This window comes from Sus scrofa, chromosome 16, assembly GCF_000003025.6.
Source record: "Sus scrofa isolate TJ Tabasco breed Duroc chromosome 16, Sscrofa11.1, whole genome shotgun sequence".
Lineage (NCBI taxonomy): Eukaryota > Metazoa > Chordata > Mammalia > Artiodactyla > Suidae > Sus > Sus scrofa.
The window spans coordinates 74,245,003-74,270,851 of NC_010458.4; the positions used below are offsets into that span (position 1 = coordinate 74,245,003).

Below are 25,849 nucleotides of genomic sequence, written 5' to 3' on the forward strand. Positions count from 1 at the left end.
AATTGTTGTATATTCGGGTCAGTTATCAATACAGAGTACTGTTCTTCATCCCCTTTGACGTTTTCACCTTAACCCTCTTGCGGCTGGTATAAATAACACATGCCTGTAATTTTGCTTTGCTATGGCTTCTTCTGCCATTTGCTTTCTCCATAAGTGCTTCTATTATAAAATATGTGAAATACATGAGATCAGAGAATGTAATACACAGCCATGAAGCCTTACCAAATCTTAAGATTACATTTTATTTCCTTGAGACCTTCATTTTTCAAAATGATCAGAAGTCTTTGCCAGGTAGGAATTTTCTTTTAAATGCCAATCTCTAATACACACATGTGCTCGAGCCCAGGAGAAAACTTTTCATACCCTTTTACACCTTGTCGTCTCCTCTGACAAGTGTGAAGGGAGAACGTGCCATCGGGAATTGTCTCAGGCCATTCACGCTGCTGTCCCAGTACCATCGGGTGGCCTGTGACCAACAGAACCTGCTCACAGCTCTGGAAGCTGGACCTTCGGACCAGGGGCCAGCGTCGTCGGGTTCTGGGGAAGGCCTCCGCGCTCGTGGACTGCCGACTTCTCGCCGTGTCCTCGCGGAGCAGATGGGGCCGGGAGCTCTGCAGGGCCTCTCGAGGCAACGGCACCGATCCCACTCCCGAGGGCGTCGCTTCTGCCCTCCGCACCCCACAAGGCCCCACCGCCTCCCGCAACACGCCTGAGGTCGGGACGTGACCATTCAAATCTGACAGACATAACTACACGGACAATGGCAGGAAGATACAAAATCCAAGGATACTAAGGAGGTATCTTAAGCCCAGGTTACATCTTGTGTGATACATGGAGGTAACATAAATCATGCGAGAAAACTAAAAAATGTACCAGCAGGAGCAGAAATGAAAAGGCAGGGAAAAAAAGACGGTAGCTTTACTAAAATACACACTTGCTTTGCATCTATAAACCGAATGCAAATTTCCCTAAGTTCTGGAACGCCTCGTGGCTCGGCGCATTCAGGATCTAGCATAGGCACCGCTGTGGCGTGGGGTGGATCCCTGGCCCAGGAACTTCCACATGCTGTGTGCGTGGCTAAGAAACTGTCCCTAAATTCTGGAATCGTGATATAAAAAGAAATAACTGTGGTACATACAAATCATGTGCCAGAGTGGAACTTCAAAATATACTTCACATTTCTAGCATTCAAAAAAATCATTATAAGCATTATATTAAAATATTTTTTATCAGAAAGTTTTGGTAATAACCATTTGATAAAATGATATAAACATGTAATCAGATAAACTGTACATAGGTAATTTCAATACACTAAATTAATGAATATTCCTTATGATACATTTTATATAAGAATATACATTATTTTTAGATTATTAAAAAATACTGGCAACAAGCTGCCAGATGACGTACCTCCCCAGTGGATGGGAAGCCCGCACACACACAGCAGGAGGCCTGCAGCCTGAGCCTGTCCCTGCCAAAGTTCCCCAGGAGGCGGGGGTGGCCTGAGAGGTGCAGGCGGGGAGGGAGGGCTGCAATGTGGAGAGGGGTGGGGGTGGGGTGAGAGCTGGAAAACTGAGTCGAAAATTCGCTATTTTGTTAAATAGCTGATTCAATCCCCTGCACCTCCTCTAAGAAATGTAAATTTTTTTTAATTTTTAAAAATTGAAAAGTCTCAAGCTTCAGTAGTCTTTTAGTACTTTTAGCCACAAAAGCCAAATTCCCTTCATTTACTTTCCAATTTCATCACCAAATATCCTGAAGATAACGTTTTTCCTCTTTTAAAGTAGCCAACATTTTCATTGCTTCTAGTTTTCCACCTCCAACCTCTTTGCTTATTATGTCCACCAGGGTATCATTGACATCCTTGGCCATATTCTTAGCATCTCTAAAAAAAAGAACAACAGCATTAATGTTTATGAAACAGCAACTCTGACCAAAGCCTCCCTGATTCCCGAATCTTGCGGCAGTTGACTCCGTCACACCTCAGTCCTCCCTCCTTTTCTCCAGAGAGCCCCCCTCGGGCCCCCCTGGCCTCAGGCACCTGTCACTCCTCCAGCGCCAGGCCTTCCCCCAGGGACTATCCTGCGTCTCCTGCTGATCTCCCCGGCCACAGCGTAAAGCTATTCAGAGGCGGCTGAGCTCCGAGAGCAGCCAGGACCTCTAAGTGTCCGAGGACCTCCTACCCCGGCCCCTGCTCAGCCGTCCGTCTTCGGTCTCCTGAGGCCACAGGCTCCCCGACACCGCTGCTAACAGGCATGGTTAGTGAGGACGTGCTCGGAGCCTGGCCCTTCAGCAAGGGCTTCTTCGCGTCTCCGCTCTCTCAGCTGCAGGACGGGCGAAGGCCTCCTGAGCGCACCTGCAGCACCCCCCCCCCCCACGGCACCTGCTCTGCCCTCGGGGTCCGCTGACCCCGCTCTCCCTCCAGGGCGGGGGGCTGGGGCAGAGTCGCCTCATCCACCTCCCGACTCTCGCTGGGCGACTCTCGCTGGGCGTCTGCTCAGGGGGCACTAGTGAGTGAGGGTCAGGCAGGACCTCCTGAGCCAGGAACCGAACTTGCCCTGCCGTTTCGGGTGAAGCTTCTTGAGGACATCATCTGTGACGGCCGGCTGTCTCCACGCCCCCATCGTGCCCTCCCTTGGCCACTGCCAGGGGGCTTCTCCCCACCACCCGGCCCCTGCCTTCCCCTGGCTTGGCCAGCAGCAGCCAAGGCCTCCCTTGAGACAGAGTCCCCTGGGCTTAGGGACAAGTTCGCTCCTTCCCCGGTGGCTGTGCTCAGTGCCCTCTGTTTGGTCCACGGGAAAGTGCATGAGTGTCCTGCTGAGCCCTCACCCCCGCCAGCTCTGAGCGCTGCCAACACGGCTTCACGGACGTGAAAAACGAAGCACGGGCGACGGTGAACAAGCTCTGGATGGCTGTTCTCGGAGTCTGGATGTTTAAGAAATGTCCCAAGCCCTCCAGGGCCAGCCGTCCACACACGGGCGCAAAGTGTTCGGAACGCTCTCGAGCTCCCTTACCGAGAGCGGCGTCCAAACCTGCAGCCTGGCTCTCACCTTGAGACACTGTCCTCTACAAACAAAGTGAAGAGCGAAGCCAAAGTGTAGACAAACAACGCCCAGCAGCTCTGCCCTTTCTGCCCAAAGCAGTTTTTTCTGGCTGAAGTCACGCCAGTATTTCTTTTTCTGCATCACAGTTTAAAAAAAAAAAAAAAAAAAGTAATTTCTTATTTTAAAACTCCTTTTTAACTAGCAAAAATATCTGACTTCCATTACAACAAGTAGCTAAATTTCTAAACTTTTAATTTTCTATAGCAGTCTTGGGTTTCTGTAACGGATCTTGGCTCAAAAAGTAGATAAAACCTAAAAAAAACTCCTGGCTTATGTCGATTTTGACATTACGAATTGTGCCCTGAAGAAAAACGATCCCAGATCCACCTTCTTAGGGTTAAAACCAAAGCTTTTTCCTTAGCTAGGTCAAGTGCGCAAATCACACATTCTTGGATACGACAAAATCAGTCTTGAGATTTCAAGTTAAGTGATACTCATCTTAACATGAACTGAAACTTTCAGGGGCTGAAAACACGTATTCAGAACAGCACAAAGCATTCCCCAAAGCATGAACTGAGAGCCACTGCTTTTTTCCTGATACCAACAACTGCTTGGCTATTAAGTGTACGTTAAAGTCGTTTCAGAACCTGTGCTTCCATTCCTGTGTTTAAGAATCAAACCTCTCATCCGCACATGTCCGGACTATTACCCAGGGGCCCCGCGCTTCTTAGATACTCAGCGCCGAGCGCCCTCCGCAGCACCTGAGCCCGAGGCCACTTACCCACAGACGTAGACGTAACCCCGCTCCTGGAGAAGGGCCCTCGCCACCTGCTGGCCGTGCCGCTGGATGCTGTCCTGCACGTACTTGGCGGGGGCCTCCTCCTCCTCCCCGGCAGGAGCCTCTCTCGAGCAGGAGACTTTCAAGTGAGTCAGAATTCCACACTTGAGGAAATGCCTGAGCTCGTCCCTGAAATGCAGTACTTAGCTGGTCACTGGAAGGACGGTCACTTCAAGGGGGACACGTCTGAAACCGCTCGGTGGTTGAGTGTGGCCACACCAGGGTCGTCAAGTACCTGAATAAGTAATCCCTGTCCTTGTGTCGGCAGCCAAAAAACAGCCACGTCGCTCCAAAGTGGCCAGCCGGGTGGTGTTCCTGGAGCTTCTCCCTAGGTGGGAAGGAAGGCTGAGCTGTTCATCGGGAAGAACAGGGACAGCGACCTCTCTTTGGTCAGGAAACACCACCAGCAAAACCAGATTGGTCTGTAAAAGCCACCTTGGCCGTCATTCCAGGCCCATTTACCGCATTAGCATTGTACCACCCGCAGGGCAGCCCGGCCACTCCCGCAGGCTCACCTCTGAGCTGCAGCCCTGTAGGAGCTGCACACGACAGCTCTGTGACGAGGACGATTCAAAGTGTCACGCTCTGAAACCTGGACTAATGTCTACATTAAATATTAATAACAATTTTATGAATAAAATTAACTCTCAACTAATGTATTAGAAAGTGGCACAGGGCTTTGAAAAGTAGAACGGCCTGCTGTGACATGTCTCACAAACAATGGACACACCGATGAGACACACTTGTATGTCTGCCACTACTTTTCAGCTTAAGGAAAAAACCAAAAAGACTGTCCAAAGGACTCACTCCACTACCCGGCGAACATGACATTGAGAACTCTTGCTCCACCAACGGGGAGAGAAGCACAACTTTATGTATTTATATCAAATACTCATGTTGCGACACAAAGATACCTGTATTAATATCATTCTGTGGAAAAATTACACAGACGGTAGGGATTTAACTTAGAATCCGCTGGTATATCGGACCTTTGTTATTTTACCAGCTATATCTAGTTAAGGAACAGACGGGACAGCTGCCGAGCCTCAGAGCAGAAGGGCATGCCTGAACTCCGTCCCCAACCACACACACCAGAAACCCCGGGGCGGCGGGGGAAGCCAGCACTGCGGTAAAAAGGGAAAAAGGGAGCTCCAGCGGCAAATCTCGAGGGGAGGTGTTTATCTTCCCCGGATGACAAGCTATGCTGTGCCTCTGCACGCTTGATGATTTCCTGAAATGAAAATGTTACAACCCAAGTCCAACATCCTAAAAGCTACTGAAGGAACAGAAAAGCTATCACATTTCCACCCAGGATCTCAAGATATGCGATTTCTCAGCAGGCAAAGAAAGCACATACCTATGTTGCAGGAAACCAATGAAGGGGGCGATGCCAGTTCCTGGACCCACCATGATGACGGGGGCCGAGGGCTCACCGGGTAAGTGGAAAGAGTTTGCTGTTCGAGGAGCGATGTATATCTGAAATATTAAGCCGACGGTCGTTAAGTCTGAAAAAAGACCTAGACGAAAGCATATAACCTAGGTGATATCTGCTAAGAAATCAGCAAGTGCACCTGCCCCTTGAAAAGGCATCATAAAATCAAACGGGGGCATTGAATCTTCCTGAAACCACACACACACTTGTCTAAGCACAGAAAGAAATGAGTCTGTCTTAGAAATTTTTCTTTTCTATCCAAATCAAAGGCGTTTTAAAAATGACAGGCATGCTATTTCTGAGGGAGGACAATGAACAAATAATCAAATTCTTTCTCTAGGCCCAAGCAAATATCTGCTTTTCTAGCAGGCACCCCACTGTCTGTACCACGAAGAAATGCACCAAAAAATGAAGACAGGAGACGTCACGTTAGGACATAAAGGGGCAACGACATCAAGATGGGGCAAAGGTTTTAGGTGAAAACTAGGCCAGGGAAAGAGAAGCGAAGAAGTTGCTCCCAAGATGCCAGAGCCTGTGCCATGCTTGTTACTCTGTGCCCAGTGTTACTTGTGTTTGTTGCAAAACCAGAACAAGTGACACACAGATAAGCAAAATCTTTTCGCTACAACTTCAAAAGGTTTTGCCTCTGATCATGTGCCGAAGATACTTACAAGGCGTCAATGTGTAAATACATCGATCTTTGAGTTTCACCTCCCACCGCAAGCTGCAGTTACACTGAGTGCTTCTAACAGTTAAGGGGAGGACTCTCTCTCCAGGATACGCCAGAGCCCCTCAGCCCCTGCGCACTGGCAACTTGTGAACTTCAGTAACTTACAGCAACCAAACCAGTAATACGATCACATTGAAAATGACATGTTCCCTTTTCAATACCAAAGAAAAGGCATCATAAAAGACTGGAAAAATTTTTTTCTAAATTTCCACCATCCTTGAGTGAGGAGGAACAACAACTGTAATTATCCCCTGGGCACAGGGAACGAGATTTTGCCACGTGTGGATCAAGATGTAAAATAATACCATGGCTCTGAAAATGGAAAAAAATCAGGGGCAGGGAAAATCCTACTACCCCAAATTTAAGGACATAAAATTAATTTTTGGTTGTCAACCTTTTTTTTTTTTTTTTTTTGATTTTTTAGGGCTGCATTGGCAGCATATGGAGGTTCCCAGGCGAGGGGTCAAATCAGAGCTGTGGCTACCAGCCTACACCACAGCCACAGCAATGCCAGATCCTTAACCCACTGAATGAGGCCAGGGATGGAACCTGCACCCTCGTGGTTCCTAGTCGGATTCGTTTCTGATTCGCCACAACAGGAACTGCGGCCAACTGCCAGTTCTAAATGGCTCACCTGGTGCAGAGGACACAGACTGAGCATAAAACGAGCGGGACCCCATCGCCAGCCTTCGCTGCGTACTTGACTCTTCCTGCTCGACCAAGAACCACGGCAGACAAGGTCCCCTTGTCTGCGATCATGACCCACGAGGAGAAAAGACCCTATTACATAAAAGTCACCTTACACATTTCAGAGACACATGGGCGATTTCATACTGAGTGAAAGTGATGTTCCCCTGACTTTCCAAGATACAGTCAAATTCAAGTGTGGCCTGAGTTTTCCTTTGATAACCTGATGCTACATTAGGTTAGCAAAACGCAGGGGACACTACACTAATTTTCTCATCAGGTGGAGGGCATACTTTCAATGATGCCAAACCACACACCCCTGGTACCTTGGGCGCCGGGGCTTTCTCGCCATCTGCACGCGCGTTTGGCTGGAGAATTGGTTCCACCAACGTGGCCAGCCAGCCCGTGCACACGCCTCTCCGCAGGACCTTGGCTGTGGTGTGAGACGAAAACTCCACGATGTTAAAAATGAAATGAAGCTTCCCTGGGTGAAACAGACTTGAGCTGCAACAACACAGAGATCAGTTTTTAAACCCCATGTCGGGACCAACACACAGGCCCGGCTCGGCCCTGATCACTGCACCGAGGGGCCTTGCACAACGGGCTCCAGTCTCCCTTCGAATTCTTCCGCGAACGGCACCCTTCCGACGCCAAAGCCACCCCCTCCTCTTGGCCTGAACGATCACTCAGCAAGTTTCCCGTTACCTGCTGGCCTCTGAGGCTAGATGAGATTTATACAGACTCTCCTCCCTGTGCCCTGCCTGCCCCGCTGCCCAGGGAAGGCGGCCCGGCACAGCAATAAAGCCACAGGTAGAGGACCTGGACACTCGCTGAGTGGGGACCCCAGCTCCGGACCAGGGGAGCCCCTGAAGACCCCACAGCTGGGACCTGCTGGAGGACAGCAGTCTGGCCTGTCTTCTCCACTCCTCACCACGCCTGCCACTGTCCCCCATAGATCTGCTACCTTCTCAATACAGGAATCCGCAGCTACTAAGGCTGTGGAAGTCGCAATTTTGTTATATTTTTCGGAGATGCTGTGTGTTATGCTAACAAACGTTTGTACCTTGCACATGAATACGGTCTGGGCTGGAGCTTAGGAAGATGCTCTGGAAGAAAAAATAAAAAGTAAACTATTATTAATTGAGTCCTCTTGAAAACATATCATACATGTATATGTAGGTCACATGTAAATGTCTGCATTTGATTTGGCTTCTTATATTTAGAACATTCTGAATAACTTCTGTTTTGGTTTTAAATATTATACAGCACATGTAAATTTACTGTGTCCAAGGAAAATATTACTAAATACTTTTTTCCAATTCTTAGAGACAAAACATATTGCCTTTCCTTAATCTGAACTTAAGGCTTTTTTTTTTCCCCCCACACCAGAGGGCTGTAAGAGAAGGGTCCACGAATGAGCCTCCAAGTCAAGGAACCGATTACAGTGTCTTCTGGGGCATGTCCAGAGTTTGCAGATTTAAAAGGACTATGGGAAATACTTAGGCTTGAAATATTTTCCCTTCTTATGTTTATATAGCAAAAAAACAGAAGTGTAATTATAAATATCTTTAAATCAAGTTATCCAGAAACCCTGTGGTTTTTAAGATACAGAGGTGCTCTCTTGAAAGATTAAGAGGCCACTATCTGACTATCTAACTATCCACTAACAAGCTCTGAGTGGATATTTTTGTGTTTGGTATGTTACATTTTTGATAGTTATTTAGCAAAAATTTGGAAAGACTTACCCTTGTCTTACACTCGTAGTATCAGAATAAGGTTTAACAATAGAAAAGAATTAAAATTTTTATAAGTCCCAATGCCCTTAATTTTTAACATGCAAAGTGATACATGTTAAGTTTAACCGGGTACCAGAACACAGAAAGAATTGGAACAATGTTTCCATGACTGACAGTTTCACAAGCTTCTTATAACTTCCCTACACACGTTCAGATTGCGATCCCGACCCCTGCATTAGCTCAAAAGACTCAGCTGAAGGTGAGAGGGTTCCTAAGAACAGGAAAGCAGGAAGAGCAGCCTCAGCTTTCGGGGGAGGGAGGAGCCACTAAGAGATAAAAAGGGAAAGGGCAGGGCCTGCCCTGTAAGGAGAGTGCCCTCGGCTGTGCTGGGCGGCACAAGGGGCCTCCCTGGCCCGGCACTAAAACGTACAACGCGTGACTTCCTGTCACCAAAGACAGGTGCCAATTTAAAAAATTTTAGTATTTATCACTCAGGAAAAGAGGTGACAAAATTATAGGCATAGGAGAGAAGTGATGGTTTTAAAAGCCTATAAAATTCCTATAGCCACTGTCCCTGGAAAACAGGTCTCCTGATCCTGGTGCCACCACGGAAGGTCTTTTGCTGGAGGAGGACCGGAAGAGACGGTCTGGGCAAAACACGAGATGAGCCCGTATCTGGAGGTTTTGCGATGGGTCCCCCCCAACCCCACCCCCGCCTGAGCTTAACGCCCAGAGGCACCGTAAGGCCACCTGTTTGTACTGGTCCGACACGAGGAGCCCTCTTCGGCTCTTGAAGACACTAACTGTGGGCCTGCCCAGACAAGAACCTGTCTGTCCTCTGCACACAGAGCACACGCTTCAGCCGACTCCGTCAATTACCATGATCTTTGGAAAAGACCATTTTCTTAGAAAGCTCATTTTTAGATAAAATCTAGCTAAACGCTTTCAGAAAATCATCTAAGAGGCTGAATGCTGAGCAAAAGAAAAAAGAAAAAAAGGAGAGAATTAGGACTGGCTGTAATTAAGAGAGCAAATGACAGTGACAAAGGTAGGAAAGAAAAATTAAAATAAAATAAACTAGCTGGGCAGAGATTCTTGGACCTCAGGCAGCAGTTGAGAGGCCAGGGCCCCGGGGCAGGCAGGACAATTACTCGCTGATGAGCGTCTTGTCACCAAGAAGAGCACAGGCCTGCAAAGGTGTCCTGACCACAGAGGGGCTGCCGCCGAGGAGGCCGGGTGACTGTGACAGTGGCCACTCACCGAGCAGGAGGCCAAGCGGAGGCTGGCAGGACGGGAAGGCCAGGAGGAGGTCGAGCAGGCAGGCCCGGGCGTCTCTGACCAGGCGGTTGTAGTCGGCTGTCCCCTGGCGGCTGCACAGCTCCTGCAGCCTCCGCCTCTCGGCGCCGTCGCTGCTGTGCTCGGCCAGGGCTCGCAGGAAGGCCTGTGCCAGGCAAAGAAGCCACTTACGTTACGTTACGACGCGCCCCACCCGGCAGTACAGCCAACTGTCCCGGAGGGCAAGGGTGAGGGTGCCTCCAGGGGGGCGGACGAGCCGGGAAAAAAGCCCTTTGCCTGCTGTGTGCTTTCACGGCAGCCTGTGAGGAAAAGCCACTTTCTGTTCAATTTGTGGTCACCTCCCCTCTATCTTCAACCAACGAATCGGTCACAAGTATGATCTCAAAGTACACACGGCAGGAGATGTGAGTGATCAGAACGTCTCCACACCAGACCTTTTACTGCAGGACACAACCTGCTCTTGTCTCAGCTTGACGACGACAACCCTGACTCCTACACTTGCTGGACAGCAGCTAAGTGCTTCTTCTATGACAGCACCGGGCGCACGATGACACCCGCCCGCCCCAAAGGCTGCCCAGGCGGGCCAGAGCAAGTCAGCAGGTAAGTGGTGGCGACAGGCTAAGCGCCCTCCGGGAGCACACAGGCCGCCGGGGGCCTGGGGGCTGGAAGTGAAGGGCCGCTGAAAAGACGGCACGGCCGGTGGGGGCAGGGGGGCAGGCACAAGCTTGGCTCCTGGGAGCACGTGAGGCTCATGCAGACGCGGGGATGTGTGGACAGAAGCTGGACAAGAGCGAGGGTCAGCACAGCGAGGGCCCTCCCGCAGGGAGCTCTGTCACCTCAGACCCGCTGTGGAAAGAGGAGGAGGACATAGAGCAGAGCGGTAAAGTCCCAGCGCTCTCGTTGTGCCTCAGCACTCACAACCCAACTAGGAACCAGGAGGACATGGGTTCGATCCCTGGTCTCGCTCAGTGGGTTAAGGATCCGGCGTTGCCAGGAGCTGTGGTGTAGGTTGCAGACACGGCTTAGATCCCACGTTGCTGTGGCTCTGGCGTAGGCTGGTGGCTACAGCTCTGATTAGACCCCTAGCCTGGGAACCTCCATATGCCTCGGTAGTGGCTCTAAAAAGACAAAAAGACCAAAAAAAAAAAAAAAGCCCCAAATCAGTAGTTACTGCCACAATACTGATGTCTAGTGGATCTTTCTATCTCCAAATTCATCTAAACATCAATCCCTTTAATTTTCCCTGAAGAATTCTTATGTAATAAACACCTAGGGTTTGGTTTTGTTTTGTTTTACACAAACATTAAAGGGGAAAGCCCACACTCCCAGGAGCTTCCTGTCACCAATCAGAGAAAGGCCCACGTATAGTTGGAGAACAGTACCGTCCAGGGCCACTCTCACCACAAGCTTGGTCACCCTGCCACACCAAGTTAATGGCGAGTAAAATACGATTAAGAAAAAGCCCTACTTGAAAATGTTCGTTTAAATAGACAACATACAATTTCAGTGTAAGTGCAAACATAGAAATATTTGTCTGCGACAATCACAAAGACATCACACACCTTGGGAACAATTCTGTCACTTTTTTGTGGGGGAGCCACATCTGCTTGCATATGGAGGTTTCCAGGCTAGGGGGTGAATCGGAGCTGCAGCTGCCGGCCTCCACCACAGCTCATGGCAACGCCGGATCCCCGACCCACGGAGCCATGGCAGGGATTAAACCCGCATCCTCCCGGACACCAGTCGGGTCTGGCACTGCTGGTCACAAGGGGAGCTCCCCAGGAACCATCTGGAACACCTGCTGGGAAGATTGTACTTTTCCAAGCCTTCAAATGGCAAATACCAGATTTAATAAACCCTGCACAAAGGTAAGCATATTTTTAAATAGTTCCCCAGAGAGGGAGGAAAAATACCTTTTTAGGAACTGCTCGTATCTCGAGGCACCAGGTGAAAAGGAACTGGAGAGAACGCCCCTCGGGTACGTGCTGGGGCAAGGCCGCTCCTTTTCGGGTCGATGGAAAGAGCCCACGACACAGAAAACAAAGAAGAAAATGTTTTTCAATCCCTAAAAAACACACGTGACTGTAACATTTAACATTACAGCGCTGTCAGAGCACCATGTGCCTTACGGTGGTGTTCATCGGACGGACAAAAAAAATTCCCCAAAGCAATACAGCAGAAAAACCCACGTGGCAAAAACACTTATCAGGACTTCAACGGCATTCCCAGATCAGCCATCCTGACCCAATCCAGGTACACCAAACCAAAGGAAGGGAAATTATTCAAAACCCAGGAATGGAAAGCCAGACAATGGCAGTGCCACCACCACTGCTTATGAGCCTCAAAGGAATTTTAGAACTGACGGATCCGCATCAAGACTCTGAGCAGGTATCTAAAAAATAACTTCCTCTATTTATTTTTTATGTTAAATATGCAGTAATAAGTGTACTATAAGAAACATAGTAAAAACAACAACTCAGAAAGAGTCGTGGAAGCGTTTTGTGCTACTGTATTAATGTGCTAACTTGAAACAAAACAATGCAGGCAGCAAAAGAGAAAGTAACAAACCGGCTGAACTAATTAACCTACTTCTCCAAAACCAGGTACATTCATGTTTTAAAATGGTCTCCTAGTTTCCTGCAAGCCTGCTAATTTCCAGAGTTTAAAAAAACTGATCCTTCCACCACTTCATTTTTAAGGTCTGTAAGTGTCCACAAGGCCCTCTTACCACCTCTGGGTATTTGATGTAAAAGCTAAGAAACCGCCAAGACCGCTGGTGCTGCTGGTCCAGTCACTGACCTCCAGCATCTGGGCAGACCCAGCCCCGTCTCCCAGCCCACGGCCCAGTGACACTCGATGTCTTTTTTTTTTTTTCCCCTTGTCTTTTTAGGGCCACACCTGGCATCACATGGAGGTTCCTAGAGTAGTGGTCTAATTGGAGCTGTACCCGCCGGCCTACACCACAGCCACAGCCACATGGGATCCGAGCCGCATCTGTGACCTACATACACCACGGCTCAAGGCAACACCGGATCCTCAACCTGCTGAGCGAGACCGGGGATGGAACCTGCGTCCTCATGGCTCCTAGTTGGGTTCGTTACCGCTGAGCCAACTCCGGGCCCTGCTATCGTGATAAACAGGAGAAGGGGGCTGTACCTTTCTTCTTTGTGTCCGCCTTAATCTTCAAGAAGACACGGTGTTCTCGCCTGTCTGCGAGCTGCAGCCTTTGCAGTAAGCGTTCCACCTCAGAGTCACTGTTGGGACAGATCACGCTGAAGGCATCTCCAGGCTGGTAGGAAAAATCTGTTTGCTAGAGCAGAACCAACGTAAAAGAAAAAAATTCCTCAGGAGTTAAAGAAGTTTAGCTGTGGAGTAACGGCGTTTATTATATGACCGTTTGAAAACAGCAATTAGAAACAAATTCTTTTCCTCTTTTTTTTGGGGGGGGGGGGCTACACCTGTGACATGTGGAAGTTTCAGGGCCAGGGGTGGACTCTGTGCCCCAGCAGTGACAAAGCCAGATCCCCACCCACTGCGCCACCTGGCAACTCCAGAAACAAGGCAATTCTAATTGCAAAAAACTAACAGGTCCAACTAACCAAACAAACACACTTTTATTAAGAGTTATTTCTAAAAAGGAATTCCGTAGTTATCCAACGTTTTGCTTTTTATCAGGAACTCAGACTGGAAATTAAGACCTCCTGCACCTTCCAGAGCTAAGGTGCTCTGGTAAGCAGTGTTCTCATCATCCACGTGAGAACCCCTCTTATGAAAACACAGACACACACACACACACACAGACACACACACACACACGCACAAAAGTTGGAAGCAAAAGAGACTCCTTGAGGCCATCTGCACTGGTTTTCAGTTCCCTCTCTTTACGTCTTTCCTATGGGAGGGAACTGGGGGGGGGAGCAGTTTTTCCCCCCTAGTGACATAAAATGTGAAACCATCGTCTTGGTTGTGAACATGCTCCAGGAGGAGCCACTTGCCGCAGCAGGTCTGCTGAAAGGTGTGGACGGCTCTGGGGAGGGCCTTGGCCACACACGCTCACCTCCTGGCCTGTGAGGGACACAGACTGGCCCCGCCGGTCAGCCAGCCCCTGCCTCTTCAGGACGAAAGTACATAACAGAAGGAAGATGTCTGGGGAACACGGGATATTTAACAATACGGATTATCGAAATGTTCCAAAGTCATACGTGCTCATTAGCATGTAAGCAAAACCATCTAGTTTTGATGTCAGTTGTTTTCCTTGTTTTCCATTAGAAATTCAATTAAGCCAACATTGACAGGCTTGAGGGGCCCTTTTCTGAAAGCCCAGCCCTGGGAACTTCGCGGGACCCCTCATCAAGACAAAGGGTGGTGCTCCAGGACACTGAGGAGGTCCCCCAGCTCAGAAGGCTCACGATTATCCATCACTGCTTCTTAACCCGAGGCCAGTGGACTTGGGCCAGGGCTGGGGAAGGCTCGGGAATGGGGTTCAGAAAGGCAGTACATAAACCTCCGGATTTCGATTCATCCTTCTGGAGGGGGGCCATGGTCTTGCAGATTCTCAAAGGAACAAGGACCGCCTCTGAGAAGTGACCGTCACGTGACTGCCTAGTCTGGGCTGTTTCCAGCCAGACTAGACAGTGACAGGCTGACCTCAGGTACCAGCCTTCTCTCCCGGGTCTAATACAGAAAATGCTGCTCTGATTGCATTACTCCCGCGGTTTAACGAGTAAAGCAGCAGCACGACCCTCTCAAGTGCAAGCACCCCCAGTCCCCCCTCATCTCAGCCCCTCCCTGAAGTGAAAACAGGTACGAGGTGGGGAGACCAAAGGATGGCTGGAGCATGCAAAGGCCGATGGACCGTCATGGACCGGATTCTTCCTGGGTGTGTGGACGGGAACACACCACACAGGGCTTTGCACTTTCTGACCACACACCTGTGCTCAGAGAGACACTGGGTAACTTACTGAAATGTCCAGTTCTATCAGAAGAGTGGTTTTTACGGCATCGTTTGTCGTCAGCTGAACTGCCTTTGAAACGGGAACATGAAAAACGGGATCCACTGAAGTCACAGGTGCGTGGCTCTCCTCCTTGAGAAACCAAGTTGATAAAATGTGACTAAGTGCACTTCTCCATCTACTGACCACTGCTCCAGCTGGTGACAAGGGGAGAGTGCCAGGAGCCCTTCCAAGGCCCTGGCTATTTAAGCGCTCTTTTCTGAGGTAAATGGCTCCAGACATATGCCCCTCCATCTGTCTGAAAAGAAGCTCATTCATAGTCTAAATTCCTCGTCTATCAGACTTTAGAATTTCTGAGCGATATGGAAATACGAGATCCCCATCTTTTCATGTGAAGGTCTGAGAGTCCTGCTAACGAAAGGTGCAGAAAGAGTACGCTGCATGTCTCCGGAGAGTCTGAAGGAAATGACCAGACTTTCAAGGACGTGTCAGGCAGTGCAGCCGGTCACAAGGACCCTCAGGGCTGGGCGATGCTGTTCGCTAGAACTTTCTGGACGATGAGAATGTTCTATAGCTTCTCGGGGCCAGACAGGAGCCACCAGCCACGTGTGCCCACCGAGCACTGGGACTAAGGAACTGAGATCTTCATTGTATTCTAGTTTCATTAATTTAAATTTAAGTAGCCACACGCGGCTAGTATTAGGCAACACAGGTCTTACGAAAACAGAGAAACTAAACCTCCGTACAACCTCACTCCTTTCACAAGCTGCCATTCCTGAGTGCTGCTGAAAATGGAAAATGTAAGAAACCTCACACGGAGCTCCAATCAGCCGCGCCAATGAAAGAGCACTTGGCGCTGCATCACACGACTACCCGCCCTGGAAATTTACCCCAGGCTCTCTGGAAGAAATTTCAGGGCACCACACGCTGGCCATTGTGAGGTGACTTTTACCCATTACTCTACTTGATGCTCAAAACTCTACAGACCAATTTAAAGTCACTTATTAATAGCAAATATACTCTAAGCAAGAGAAAGGCTTAATATAGACAAAAACAGATCTATGAAATATTATCAAGAAAAAGGAAAACCCACAGGGGAGCATCCCAGGACACCAGGAATCCCACTGCAAGGAGATTTTCCTGTGAATGAGTCCTTTGAGTTCAGCTGCTGAGAAAATTCCCTGACTTCCCACAATACTTTGCCCTCATCTGACTGACACCTAAAGAAGAAACCAGTAAGTTAACTCTCCAAAATCAGGGAGGAACTGAGCTCTTGATCATTTAGCTCTTCAAAGAGAACGAACCTAACACGAGTACTTCTGATATGCACAGAGGCTACCTCCCTGCAGTAACGACTCAATTCCGCCTTCCCTGGAGAAGGAGCCACAGACACCAGGTGACCGGATGAGCATGGCCGTGTTCCAATAAAACTTTATTCACAGAAGAGAAGAGGTGGGCCACACTCGCCCAGCAGCCACAGCTTGCTGGTCTCTGCTGTAATCTAATTAAAGACCTACCACCACCACCACCACCACCGCCACCCAAAGCACAGAAAGTGAAACTGCTCACCTGGCCCAGGGCCTCCTGCAGATCCACCTGTAAATACTCTGGTGGTGAAGCTGGAATATTCAGAGAGGCTTGTGAAAGTGGGGGTGCTGACTGGGTAAGTGAGGACTCAAAGCCTGCGATCCAAACACTCGAGGGACCTCTGTTCACGACGTTTTGCTCCGAAACCTCAGAATCCCGTCTTCCCGAATCATCCAATCTCAGAAGTCCGACCTGTGAGTCAATGTGTGATACTTCCGGTGTGACGGGCTCCGAACTCAGGGAGGGGTTAGATGCCATAGCAACGGCGCCGTTCATCTCGTTTCCTCTACGTGACGCAAAATGCTTTTCGAGGGCGGCCCAGAGTCCATTAATCCATGGCTCAACCACAAGTTCCAAGCTGGATTTTGGTAATAAAAGAGGGAAAAAGAAACAAATGCCTAAGTTCTCCATTTAAATATATAACGAGAGGACAACGGCTGAACCTGGCCATTTCACAGAATGCTGGGGAACTGTCAGAAACACCAAATGTGAAGTCTATTTAGAATACAGAAAATACTTGGGACTGATTAAGCTATCAACAGAACATTGCTGCATTCGTTAGCAATGAGCTATTAAAAACATGAGCATGCATAAAAGAACAAAAATGAAGATAATTTAGTAGTCAGTAAGAGAAGTGAAGTCCTCTTCATAGCTTCAAGTAGAGTTAGTATTTTAAGTTGTAATTTTAAACAGGAATGTTAAATCCTGATGAGGCTCCCAGAACTCCCTTAAAATCCAAGTCTGCTCAAGTATCATCAATGACAATTACAGCCAGCAAATGCACCATCTTTTTTTTCTTTTTTTTTGTCCTAGCCAGTTTACTGATCTTTGCTTCCTACAGATGAAAGTATCACCAAGAAACCACTCCAGATTAATGTTCTTTTAACTAATAGTTCAAACCTCCTATCAGTTCTGAGCAAGTTTTCTGGTAAAATTTCCACAGAGGCTGCCCACAGGGGAGAAAAGCAATCATCCACTAGGAGAGCTTAACTAATCACAAATACATTTTAAAATACAGTCATCTACTTGCTACCAGCTAAGAACAACTACGCAACAATAACGCACCCTCCACCCCCTGAACGGAGGCACCACGCAGAGTGAAAGGCTGAGGAAGGCTTCATCGGAAACCTGGGGTAGTATCTTCGCCACTTCTGATCACAAGTCCAGCGAATTATCAATCACATTCCAGTTCATAAAGCTAAAGGACCATCAGAAGAGGCACATCTCAGACCTCTGTCTTACTGTGACTTTGGCTGTAATTCCACTGCATTCATTTGGTGCTTACACAGTAACAACTCGAAACTGAGTTCCACCATACATCCGTCCCCCGGGAGCCCTTGGAAAAGCACGTGTGTAAAACTGGCAGTTCAACAGTGACAGCGACATTCAAAACACCAGTCTCACAAGGCGGAAACGTCAAGATGGTAGCAGGGAGCTCATGGTCACTCCCGTACGGCAGGCGCTGCTCTAAAGCGACAACCTGTATTAACGCATCTGATCCTCCAAAGAACCTCACACAACACACACTCTGATCGCCTACTTCACGAGGGAGAAACCAACCGCCACAGGCTGCCGACATCAGACCAAGGTTCGGAGTCGGCGAGCGGGGAAAATCGAGGAGGGGAACCAAGTGTTTGAACTCCGGTCTGCATTCCTAACCCCTTCAGTGGGGCGGGACATGAAGCCGAAAATGTCTCCCTAAAAATAACTTCAGACAAGAGGAGCTGGGTTGAATTTTAAGAGATGGAGGCTGCTGAAATATACACTCACCAACTTTAATACTCAACGCAACAAATGAAAACGGAAACCAAAAGTCTTCAAAATATGGACAGCGACAGGACTAATGGACTTTGTAAGGGTTTGGCAATTAAGCAGCTGATACATGACAGTAAGATTTAACGCTAACACGATTCTGGAGAAAAGGAAAAAAAGGCCCCACATAAAGGGACAGCACAGCAGACAGCGCACAGGAAACGTGGTACCCACGCGGGGCGTGGGTCTGGGGAGGCGGAAAGAACTCAGGGCGTAACAGCTGCAGAAAATGGACTCGAAGGGGGCATCGCGGGGACACACAGAAGAGCCTCCAACAGGCCCGTGCAAAGTGCTGGCTGCAGAGCAGCACGACCGCCACCTAACCTGTCATGATGCATCAACACAGACCCAGCGGGCGGCATGTACGTACTCCAGGCACCTAGCAGAAAAAAGGCAAGTGTGCGCGCCGTGAGGTGGCGGACGCCGTTCACGGATAAATGACAGAGGCAGCTCTAGGACATCTGTAAAGTCTTGGGGTAACAAGAATTGAATTACCAAGGGTACGTTAAGAGGTTATCTAGGAGGATTTGAAAATGGCACTCGGGGGAAGCCTGAATTGTAGAAACAGGAATAGATGAAAGAAATGGCTATTAAGATGGTGAGGAGAGCGCCAAGGAGCCAGCGTGTCAGGAAGGCCCCGACCCGCCTTCTCCCTCTGCAATGTGGGGCCTGCTGGGCGCCCTCCCTGGCAGAGAGAAGGGCACATGCCAGCCAAGGCCCTAAAGGAAACGCTGACTCGGACAAATACTTCCATTTCTAAGTCCAATGGTAACTCTATTAGGGCACCTTCCCTAAGGTCTTCCATTAGCAGACATGGACATGAATGAGGTACTTAAAAAAAAAAAAAAATCAGCAAAACAAACAAATTAACTGGACGATCTGTGGTCTTAGAACTAAAAAAGCTAACGAAACTAGACTGTGACTTTCCAGATCAAAGATTTAGTACTAGATCAAGACAGGACACCCGTCCGGATGGACACGGCAGAGGCTGCCTGCTCTTACCCAACACAGTCATCCGCGTGGCCAGTGTCATAGAAATGCTGGGCCCCGAGCTCCTGAAGTCGTTTATCGATTATTTTCCCCCCATTACAGAAGTACGTGTACTCTGAGTCACCCAGACCTAAAGAGCCCAAACAGGCCGTTAGTACACAGGAAGGCGTCGCATGGACCCTACACAGAAGAGAGAAACCAAACATTTAACGCCGTTTCATGCTCTTGTTGATGGGAAGAGACATACTGTGTAACTTCACATTTTAATTTTTCCTTGAAAAATACTAAGTATGCAAAACAGAAACAAGACAAATACTCCTGACCACTGCTAACAGAAACAGATTTCCCATTTTGTTTTCATGAATCTGTGTGAAAACACAGCAATCTGAAAACAAGGATTAGACAGCACTGTGAACGCGTGCTGCCTGTGTTGGCAGACTTCTCCACTCTACCGCAGGGTCTGCAAACCACAGCCTGGGCGCCCATCACCACCCACCGTCTTCCAAGTCGAGTTTTACCGGCACACGGCCAGATCCAATTGTTTGTGTCTTGTCAGGGCAGCTTCCAAGCGACAACAGCAGAGGCGAGTGGCCTGCAAAGCCTCAAATATTTATTATCTGGTCCATTCCAGGCTTTACTGACTCCTAATCAAGAACGTGGAGAGATACACCCGAAACCTAAACAGTCATTTGCTCTGTTTCTGTGTTGGGTAAATTAAGAATTGCTTCTCTGTTTCTTGGTAAGAAAACATTTTCATACTTGGCTGAAAATTTAAAATGAAGAGCTTAAATTTCTTGGTTGTTTAATCATCATCTCCCCACATTTTTCCCACAAGAATAAGAAGAGCGACTGGTGGGTCCATATATGAGCCTAAGCCTGACTAAAACAGCTGGACAGGCTTCAGTCTTTACTTTTCAATACATTTTTTAAGGATTTTTTTTTTTTTTTTTTTGGTTGTGCCTGCAGCATGCAAAAGTTCCCAGTTCAGGGATCAAAACCTCACCACAGCGGCAGCCCAAAGCCCCTGAAGTGACAACACCAGACCCTTAATCTGCTGTGCCACAAAAGAGTTCCTGGGCAACTTTTAAAGCATGTGTACACGGCTCACTCTTGAAAATAAGAAATTGGAAAAAATCAAATAAAAAAGAGGTAAACACTGTGGAGTTCCCGTCGTGGCTCGGTGGTTAACAAACCCAACTAGCATCCCTGAGGATGAGGGTTCGATCCCTGGCCTCACTCAGTGGGTTAAAGATCTGGCGTTGCCGTGAGCTGTGGTGTCGGTCGCAGACGCAGCTCAGAGTCCATGTTGCTGTGGCTGTGGTGCAGGCCAGCAGCCGTAGCTCCAATTCAACCCCTAGCCTGGGAACCTCCATATGCCTCAGGTGCAGCCCTAAATAGACAAAAGACCAAAAAAAACCACAAACAAAAAGAACAACAACATGTAAACACTCTGCATGCTCTCTCTCGGGTGTATCACACATGACAGACCTTGGCCCAGACCATGACCTCGAGTTTCTCTCCAGGTGCTTTATCTCAGTCCATCCTTACTAGACACCTCCCCCAAACAGCTCTCAGAAGTGAACGCAGACCACAAGCCAGGGCAACAGACCCCGAATTCCCTCTCTGCTGTCCCAACTTGCTGAGCTGCTCCTTCTGATGCCTTAGTGTTGTACAGCCATCCTTCCCACAGCCCTAAGCCAGGGCTTAAGTTGGGGTACCTATTAGAACTACCTGGGAGCTTTAAAAAAATACCGATACTGGGACCCCGCCTCGGAACAATGAAGTCAGAATCACTAAAGTGGGGCTCAAAATAAAGGAACGAGAAGAAAAACTCCCCCAGCTGATCCCCATGGTGGCCTGGCCTGAGAACCACCATCCTGGGAACTGGTTCCTGGCCTAAGGAAGCCATGGGATCCACCTGGGAGCTTAAAAACAAACAAACAAACAAACCAAACAACCCACAATAACACAGCATGCAGGGTTGCTCCTTCAGGAATTCCGTTTTAGCAGTTTGGGGGAAGGCCCAGCCACTAACGTGGTGAAAATGTTTTCTGGCTGAATGGGGGGCTCGCCTGGGGTTAAGAATGCTACTCGGGGGCTCTGCAGAGAGCTGCTGTGGGCGCAGACTGGGCAACAGTGCGTATTTACAACCAACTGTGATACAGAGGTAAAAACCCTTACATAAAACCCCCCGAGGACAAAACGCATACGATGATATCCCAGGTCTCTGAAAGACACATTTGGATATTAGCGTGAAAGCCAGCAGGGAGCTTACAGTAAGAGCACAGAACACAGTCCACACCTAGCAATCCATACCGCAGGTGAGCAAGGAGGTCGCCAGGCAGCGTCTTGTCCTGTATGGCTTTAACGAACTTGCGGGCTGTGTCGGGTGGGTCTCCGTTGCCCGTGGTGGAAACCACCACCACAAGAGGCGCCGCTTCCGTCCTCAGATCGTACTAAGAGACAAGGGTGCCAGTCAGGGCTCTAGCGCTGTGTGTTCCTTCCGACTTAACACATCCACGAGGCGACCCACTTAATCTTCCACTTGCCGTCTATATCGCAGGACGGCAGAAAAGTACACAGAACACCGCACAGCTGGCCAAGTAACAGCGTTACCACCCCCCCACCCCTGCCCCCCGGAACCAGGAAGCCTGGCTCTCAGGAAGGCCGCTGACACCCTCAGGGTCCAGAGAGCCCAGAACACCGTCAACAGGGAACTGAGGTCACCAGCGTTTCCAAGTCTGACAGATTCCAGTTTCTTTATTCTGATTCTCACCTAAATTTAAATACTCAGGCAAATTACACTATCTGTATTTATAATGACTCCATGACCTCTACACAGCATGAATGTTACCTAATTTGGCTCCAAGGATTGCACTGTTTTTCATGCTGACCTAACATGTAAAAGATCTGAGCTAATGTTTTACCAGACAATTGATTCAGCGCTTACAGGACACAACGTAACTCTATACAGTTTGTTAACTTTACCTTGAAAAAGACTAGCATCTAGGGAGCAGAGAGCTATCAGTTTGAACCTGCATCAAAAGCAACTGGAGAAATCATTCAACTGCAGAGAGCAAAGAGCACAACTAACACTGTATTAGAAACACTCACTATTCACTTAACTTTCAAATAGCTGCTGAGCCCACGGGGGTCACTGGTGAGGTGACGTCACTGGGCCAAACCAGGGCTAGTCATATGATGCTGATGACTTTGTTTCTGTTTGTAGTGACAGATTCAGTCTGTAGCGCCTGCAGCTCCCGCAACGTAGATTTACTTTGAAAGTAGAATCACGGGGCCTGCAAGGGGTGGGGTCCTCCAGGACCCTCCTGCTGGTGAGTGACTAATCTGGAGTCACCCTGGCCCTGCTGAGCTGAGTTCATAATTCACCTCTGCTGCTGGCAGGCTGGCCTTTAGACCTAGAAATGCACTAGAGGCCAGAGGAGGTTGTGAACCTGGGCAAAGGGTACGGCAGGGTGGGGTTTTGACTCCTGGGCTGAATTCAACGTCTCTGGCTCACAGAGCACCGTGTGGCCTGACAAAAGAGCCCCTGCTCATTCCTAGGGCCTGAGATGTATCAAAGTGTGAATGGGAGGGTCGCGATCAGACTGAAAAAGCAACACAGATCTGTCAGCATCTCCCTGTCCTACGGGGGGAGCTTCGGAACGGAAGAAAAGCAAAGCAGCCCCGGGTCCTCTCGTCTCCACCTTCCGTTGTGCATCATGAAAGAATCCGGTGGTTCCCACCTGGAGGGACTCTGGCATGGATGGCCAGGTCTTCTTTTTGGGGAAATACAAACAGTACTGAGATTCACGAGTGGAAAGGACACGTGGCCCAGTGAACACACACACCTCGTTAGTTCTCAGGAACCCAGGAGAGAAACAAGGCAAATACTCTAACTTTCATTTAGTCGAGAAGAGTTACTTATCACAGTTTTAAAGACTGTGTAGCCCAATTCAAAAAACCACTTACATTAAAAAGAAAAAAGTTCAGGAATCTTACATTAAGGTGATAAAGCAAATTTTTGAGCGTTAAAAATGGATCATGGTGGCATTTAGGTCCCATTTTGCTCGTAACCAAAATTCTTAAAAAGTACATGATGGTAAAAATCGTGACTTACCTGACCCATGGAGTTCCCACTGTGGCTCAGTGGGTTAAGAACCCAACACAGTACCTGTGAGGATGCAGGTTCGATCTCTGGCCTCACTCAAGCGGGTGAAGGACTGGCACTGTTGCAAGGTGCGGTGGAGGTCACAGATGCAGCGTGGATCTGGTGGTGTTGCATGGGCTGTGACGTAGGCTGGTAGCTGCAGCTCCCACTCAACCCCTAACCCCGGAACTTCCACACGTCACAGGTGCAGCTATAGAAGCAAAAATAAATGAATGAAATTATTAAAAAACCACAACTTACCTTGTCCGACTCACTGATACAGTGGAGGTCTGCAGAAAAACCATGTGCATCTGCTTTTTCACATATTTCTTCTGCTATGGCCTTTGCCTGTCCTTGCTGTGTAGCATAGAGTAACAAAAACCTCCTCATCGCCTCTGTGCATATGCTACACTGCGACAGTTACACTGGAACACAAAGGGGGAGAAGGACTTTCTTTTAACAAAGTACAACAACCTGCAGCTCTTAATTCTCTTATTTAGAAAAAGATTTCAACAATATCTAGGCGTAAAATGAAGCAGAGACTTTCCAGAATCTGTTTGTCAGCATTAATTCCAAAAGGCTAAAAGAGAGAACTCATCAAACCCAAGAGAATACAGGGAATGAAGCTGTAATTCCAGGGCTCAGAAATCAGATTCTGGGGCCAGATCACTCACAAGAGCAGAAGTCCCGTCAAGCTCTCAACTGATCAGTCTCTGCTGCCTCACCCTTAGAGTGGGGACAATGACAAAGACAGACAGACACAAAGCCCCTGAACAACGACTGAGACATAGCAGTGCTCAATAAATCTCAGACATCTCTGTTCTCTTTAAAAAAAGCAAAGTTAAAAATTCATAAAAACTGTAAAAACCTCATTAAAATTGATTCCTACTTAATCCCAACAAACAAATCATAGTTCTCAAAGCACAGACCCTGTTTTCTTATTTAATTCAATGTCATATATATGTGAGTGCATGTGCATAAATACTTATACATGTCTATACCGAGTGAAAAATATTCCAAATCCACTCTAGCCTTTTACCAGTATGTGTGCTTTTCCGGAACAAGTAATGGGGGATAAAATAAAGGACATTCAAAGACTTTTCCCCAGGCCCGTCCAGTGTCAAAACCTGGGAGACTCTCACGTTAGGGGACAAATTTAAACGGACACCCAAACCAAAATTTTGGCTTTTGGTAAATGAACCACAATACTTTTGTTGTTGTTGTTCCTCTGGCCAATTAAATCTAAGGGCAATTTGGCCACGAAGAAATGAAAGGGCAAAAGAACAGTATTAAATCGCAATGCTAAAAATCATGGACTAGCCTACGGAACAGAACAGCGCCTGGACAGAGCGGGCGCTCTAGTGGTCAGCAAGATGACAGGATAAGGGAATCGCAGGAAGACACCACGCACTTGGAGCTGACTGTAAAAGCGCAGTGATGGAAAACAGCTGTTACAACCAAGGTCCGGGAGGGCGTCCCAGGAGACACACACAGGCCTGAGGGCTTCAAAGCACGAACCCCTTGGTACCTTGGCGAGAAGGTCCTCCAGCCCACGTTCCTCAGAGGTGGTTTTGCTGCACCAAGAAAGAACAGAGACCACTCCAACCGAGAAGAAACAAATTAGGAGTCTTTATTACAGGCCACACTGCCTAAAAGCGGCTTGAGTGTGAAGCCCCGAACAAAGAAACGGACCGTGTTTATAAAGACAAACTTACATTCAGGTTGGGAAGGGGTGCGCATGCATAAACAGGGGTGTAAAAACAAAGGGACAGTTAAAATACTTCAAACCTTAACTAGTGAGAGTGTTTAAGTTAACAATAATGATTTGTTAAGTAAGGTTCATATCGTCTAACTTAAAGCAGGCAGCTTATGTCGGTGCCAGAAAGGCAATTAGATGGGTAACCTTGCAGCATCTCAGTCCCCCTTAGCAGCTAACTTCGTTCTTCTAGGAAAGGGAGCTGCGGCCGGAGACTTGGGCACCGGGCTGATTGCTTTACACCGGCCCTGCGCAATGTCAACAAGGCCCAGGCCTGTGTCCGGAGCTGTGGGATGTTAACAGGGCCCAGGCTTAGGTTCTTCAGTTCCCCGCACCGGCAGGGCACCGTCACGCGAAGAAAGAGCGGAACACGAGGGGCCGCGTTCCCGGCATCCCTGAGTCTCAGGCGCCCCGTCCCGGTCTCCGCACCTGACCCCGCGCTCCGATGTGCCCTTTACCCTCGTCTAGTACAGTGTTCAGAACCAAAACGCCGACGGAGAAGGGGCTCAAAGCCACCTTCGGGACTGGCTCCGCTCGCGCAAACGCCGCCCAGGACTCCGTCCGAGAGGCCGCGAATAGCTTTTAGGACCAAGACCCAGGTTCAGCCCGCCCTCCGGCCGCGTTGCCCGGAGGGCGCGGAGGCCAGTGTCCTCCCCCACCCTCAGCTCCCTCCCTCGGGTCCGTGCCGGGCATGTGCCCAGACGGAGAAGCGACAGCTGCCCCATACTCACCTGCGCGCGTCCGGCCCGGACGCTGGGGAAGGCGTAGGTACTGCGAGCCCGGCTCCCGCGCCTGCGCACACGGTCGCGGCGTGCGTACTCGGCTCCCGAGACCAATAG

General features: G+C 48.8%; 1 protein-coding gene across 24 annotated transcripts; it reads right to left on the reverse strand.

Moving 5' to 3' along the window:
- Positions 212-25,826, reverse strand: MTRR (5-methyltetrahydrofolate-homocysteine methyltransferase reductase). 24 transcript variants are annotated; one of them, XM_021076612.1, is made up of 17 exons: positions 25,742-25,814; positions 24,783-24,828; positions 23,516-23,679; positions 21,421-21,560; positions 19,117-19,284; positions 16,285-16,660; positions 14,725-14,847; positions 12,920-13,073; positions 11,677-11,765; positions 9,728-9,908; positions 7,795-7,837; positions 7,058-7,235; positions 5,240-5,358; positions 4,118-4,210; positions 3,826-4,011; positions 3,051-3,179; positions 212-1,885 (listed from the first exon to the last, which is right to left on the reverse strand). In XM_021076612.1, exons 3-17 carry the CDS (start codon positions 23,642-23,644, stop codon positions 1,744-1,746), a joined length of 2,250 nt encoding a protein of 749 aa, XP_020932271.1. In that variant the 5' UTR covers positions 23,645-23,679; positions 24,783-24,828; positions 25,742-25,814; the 3' UTR covers positions 212-1,743. The 24 variants fall into 24 exon arrangements, with proteins under 24 accessions (XP_020932271.1, XP_020932270.1, XP_013840380.2 ...); XM_021076611.1 differs by having other exon boundaries at positions 24,666-24,828; XM_013984926.2 differs by lacking the exon at positions 24,783-24,828 and having other exon boundaries at positions 25,742-25,826.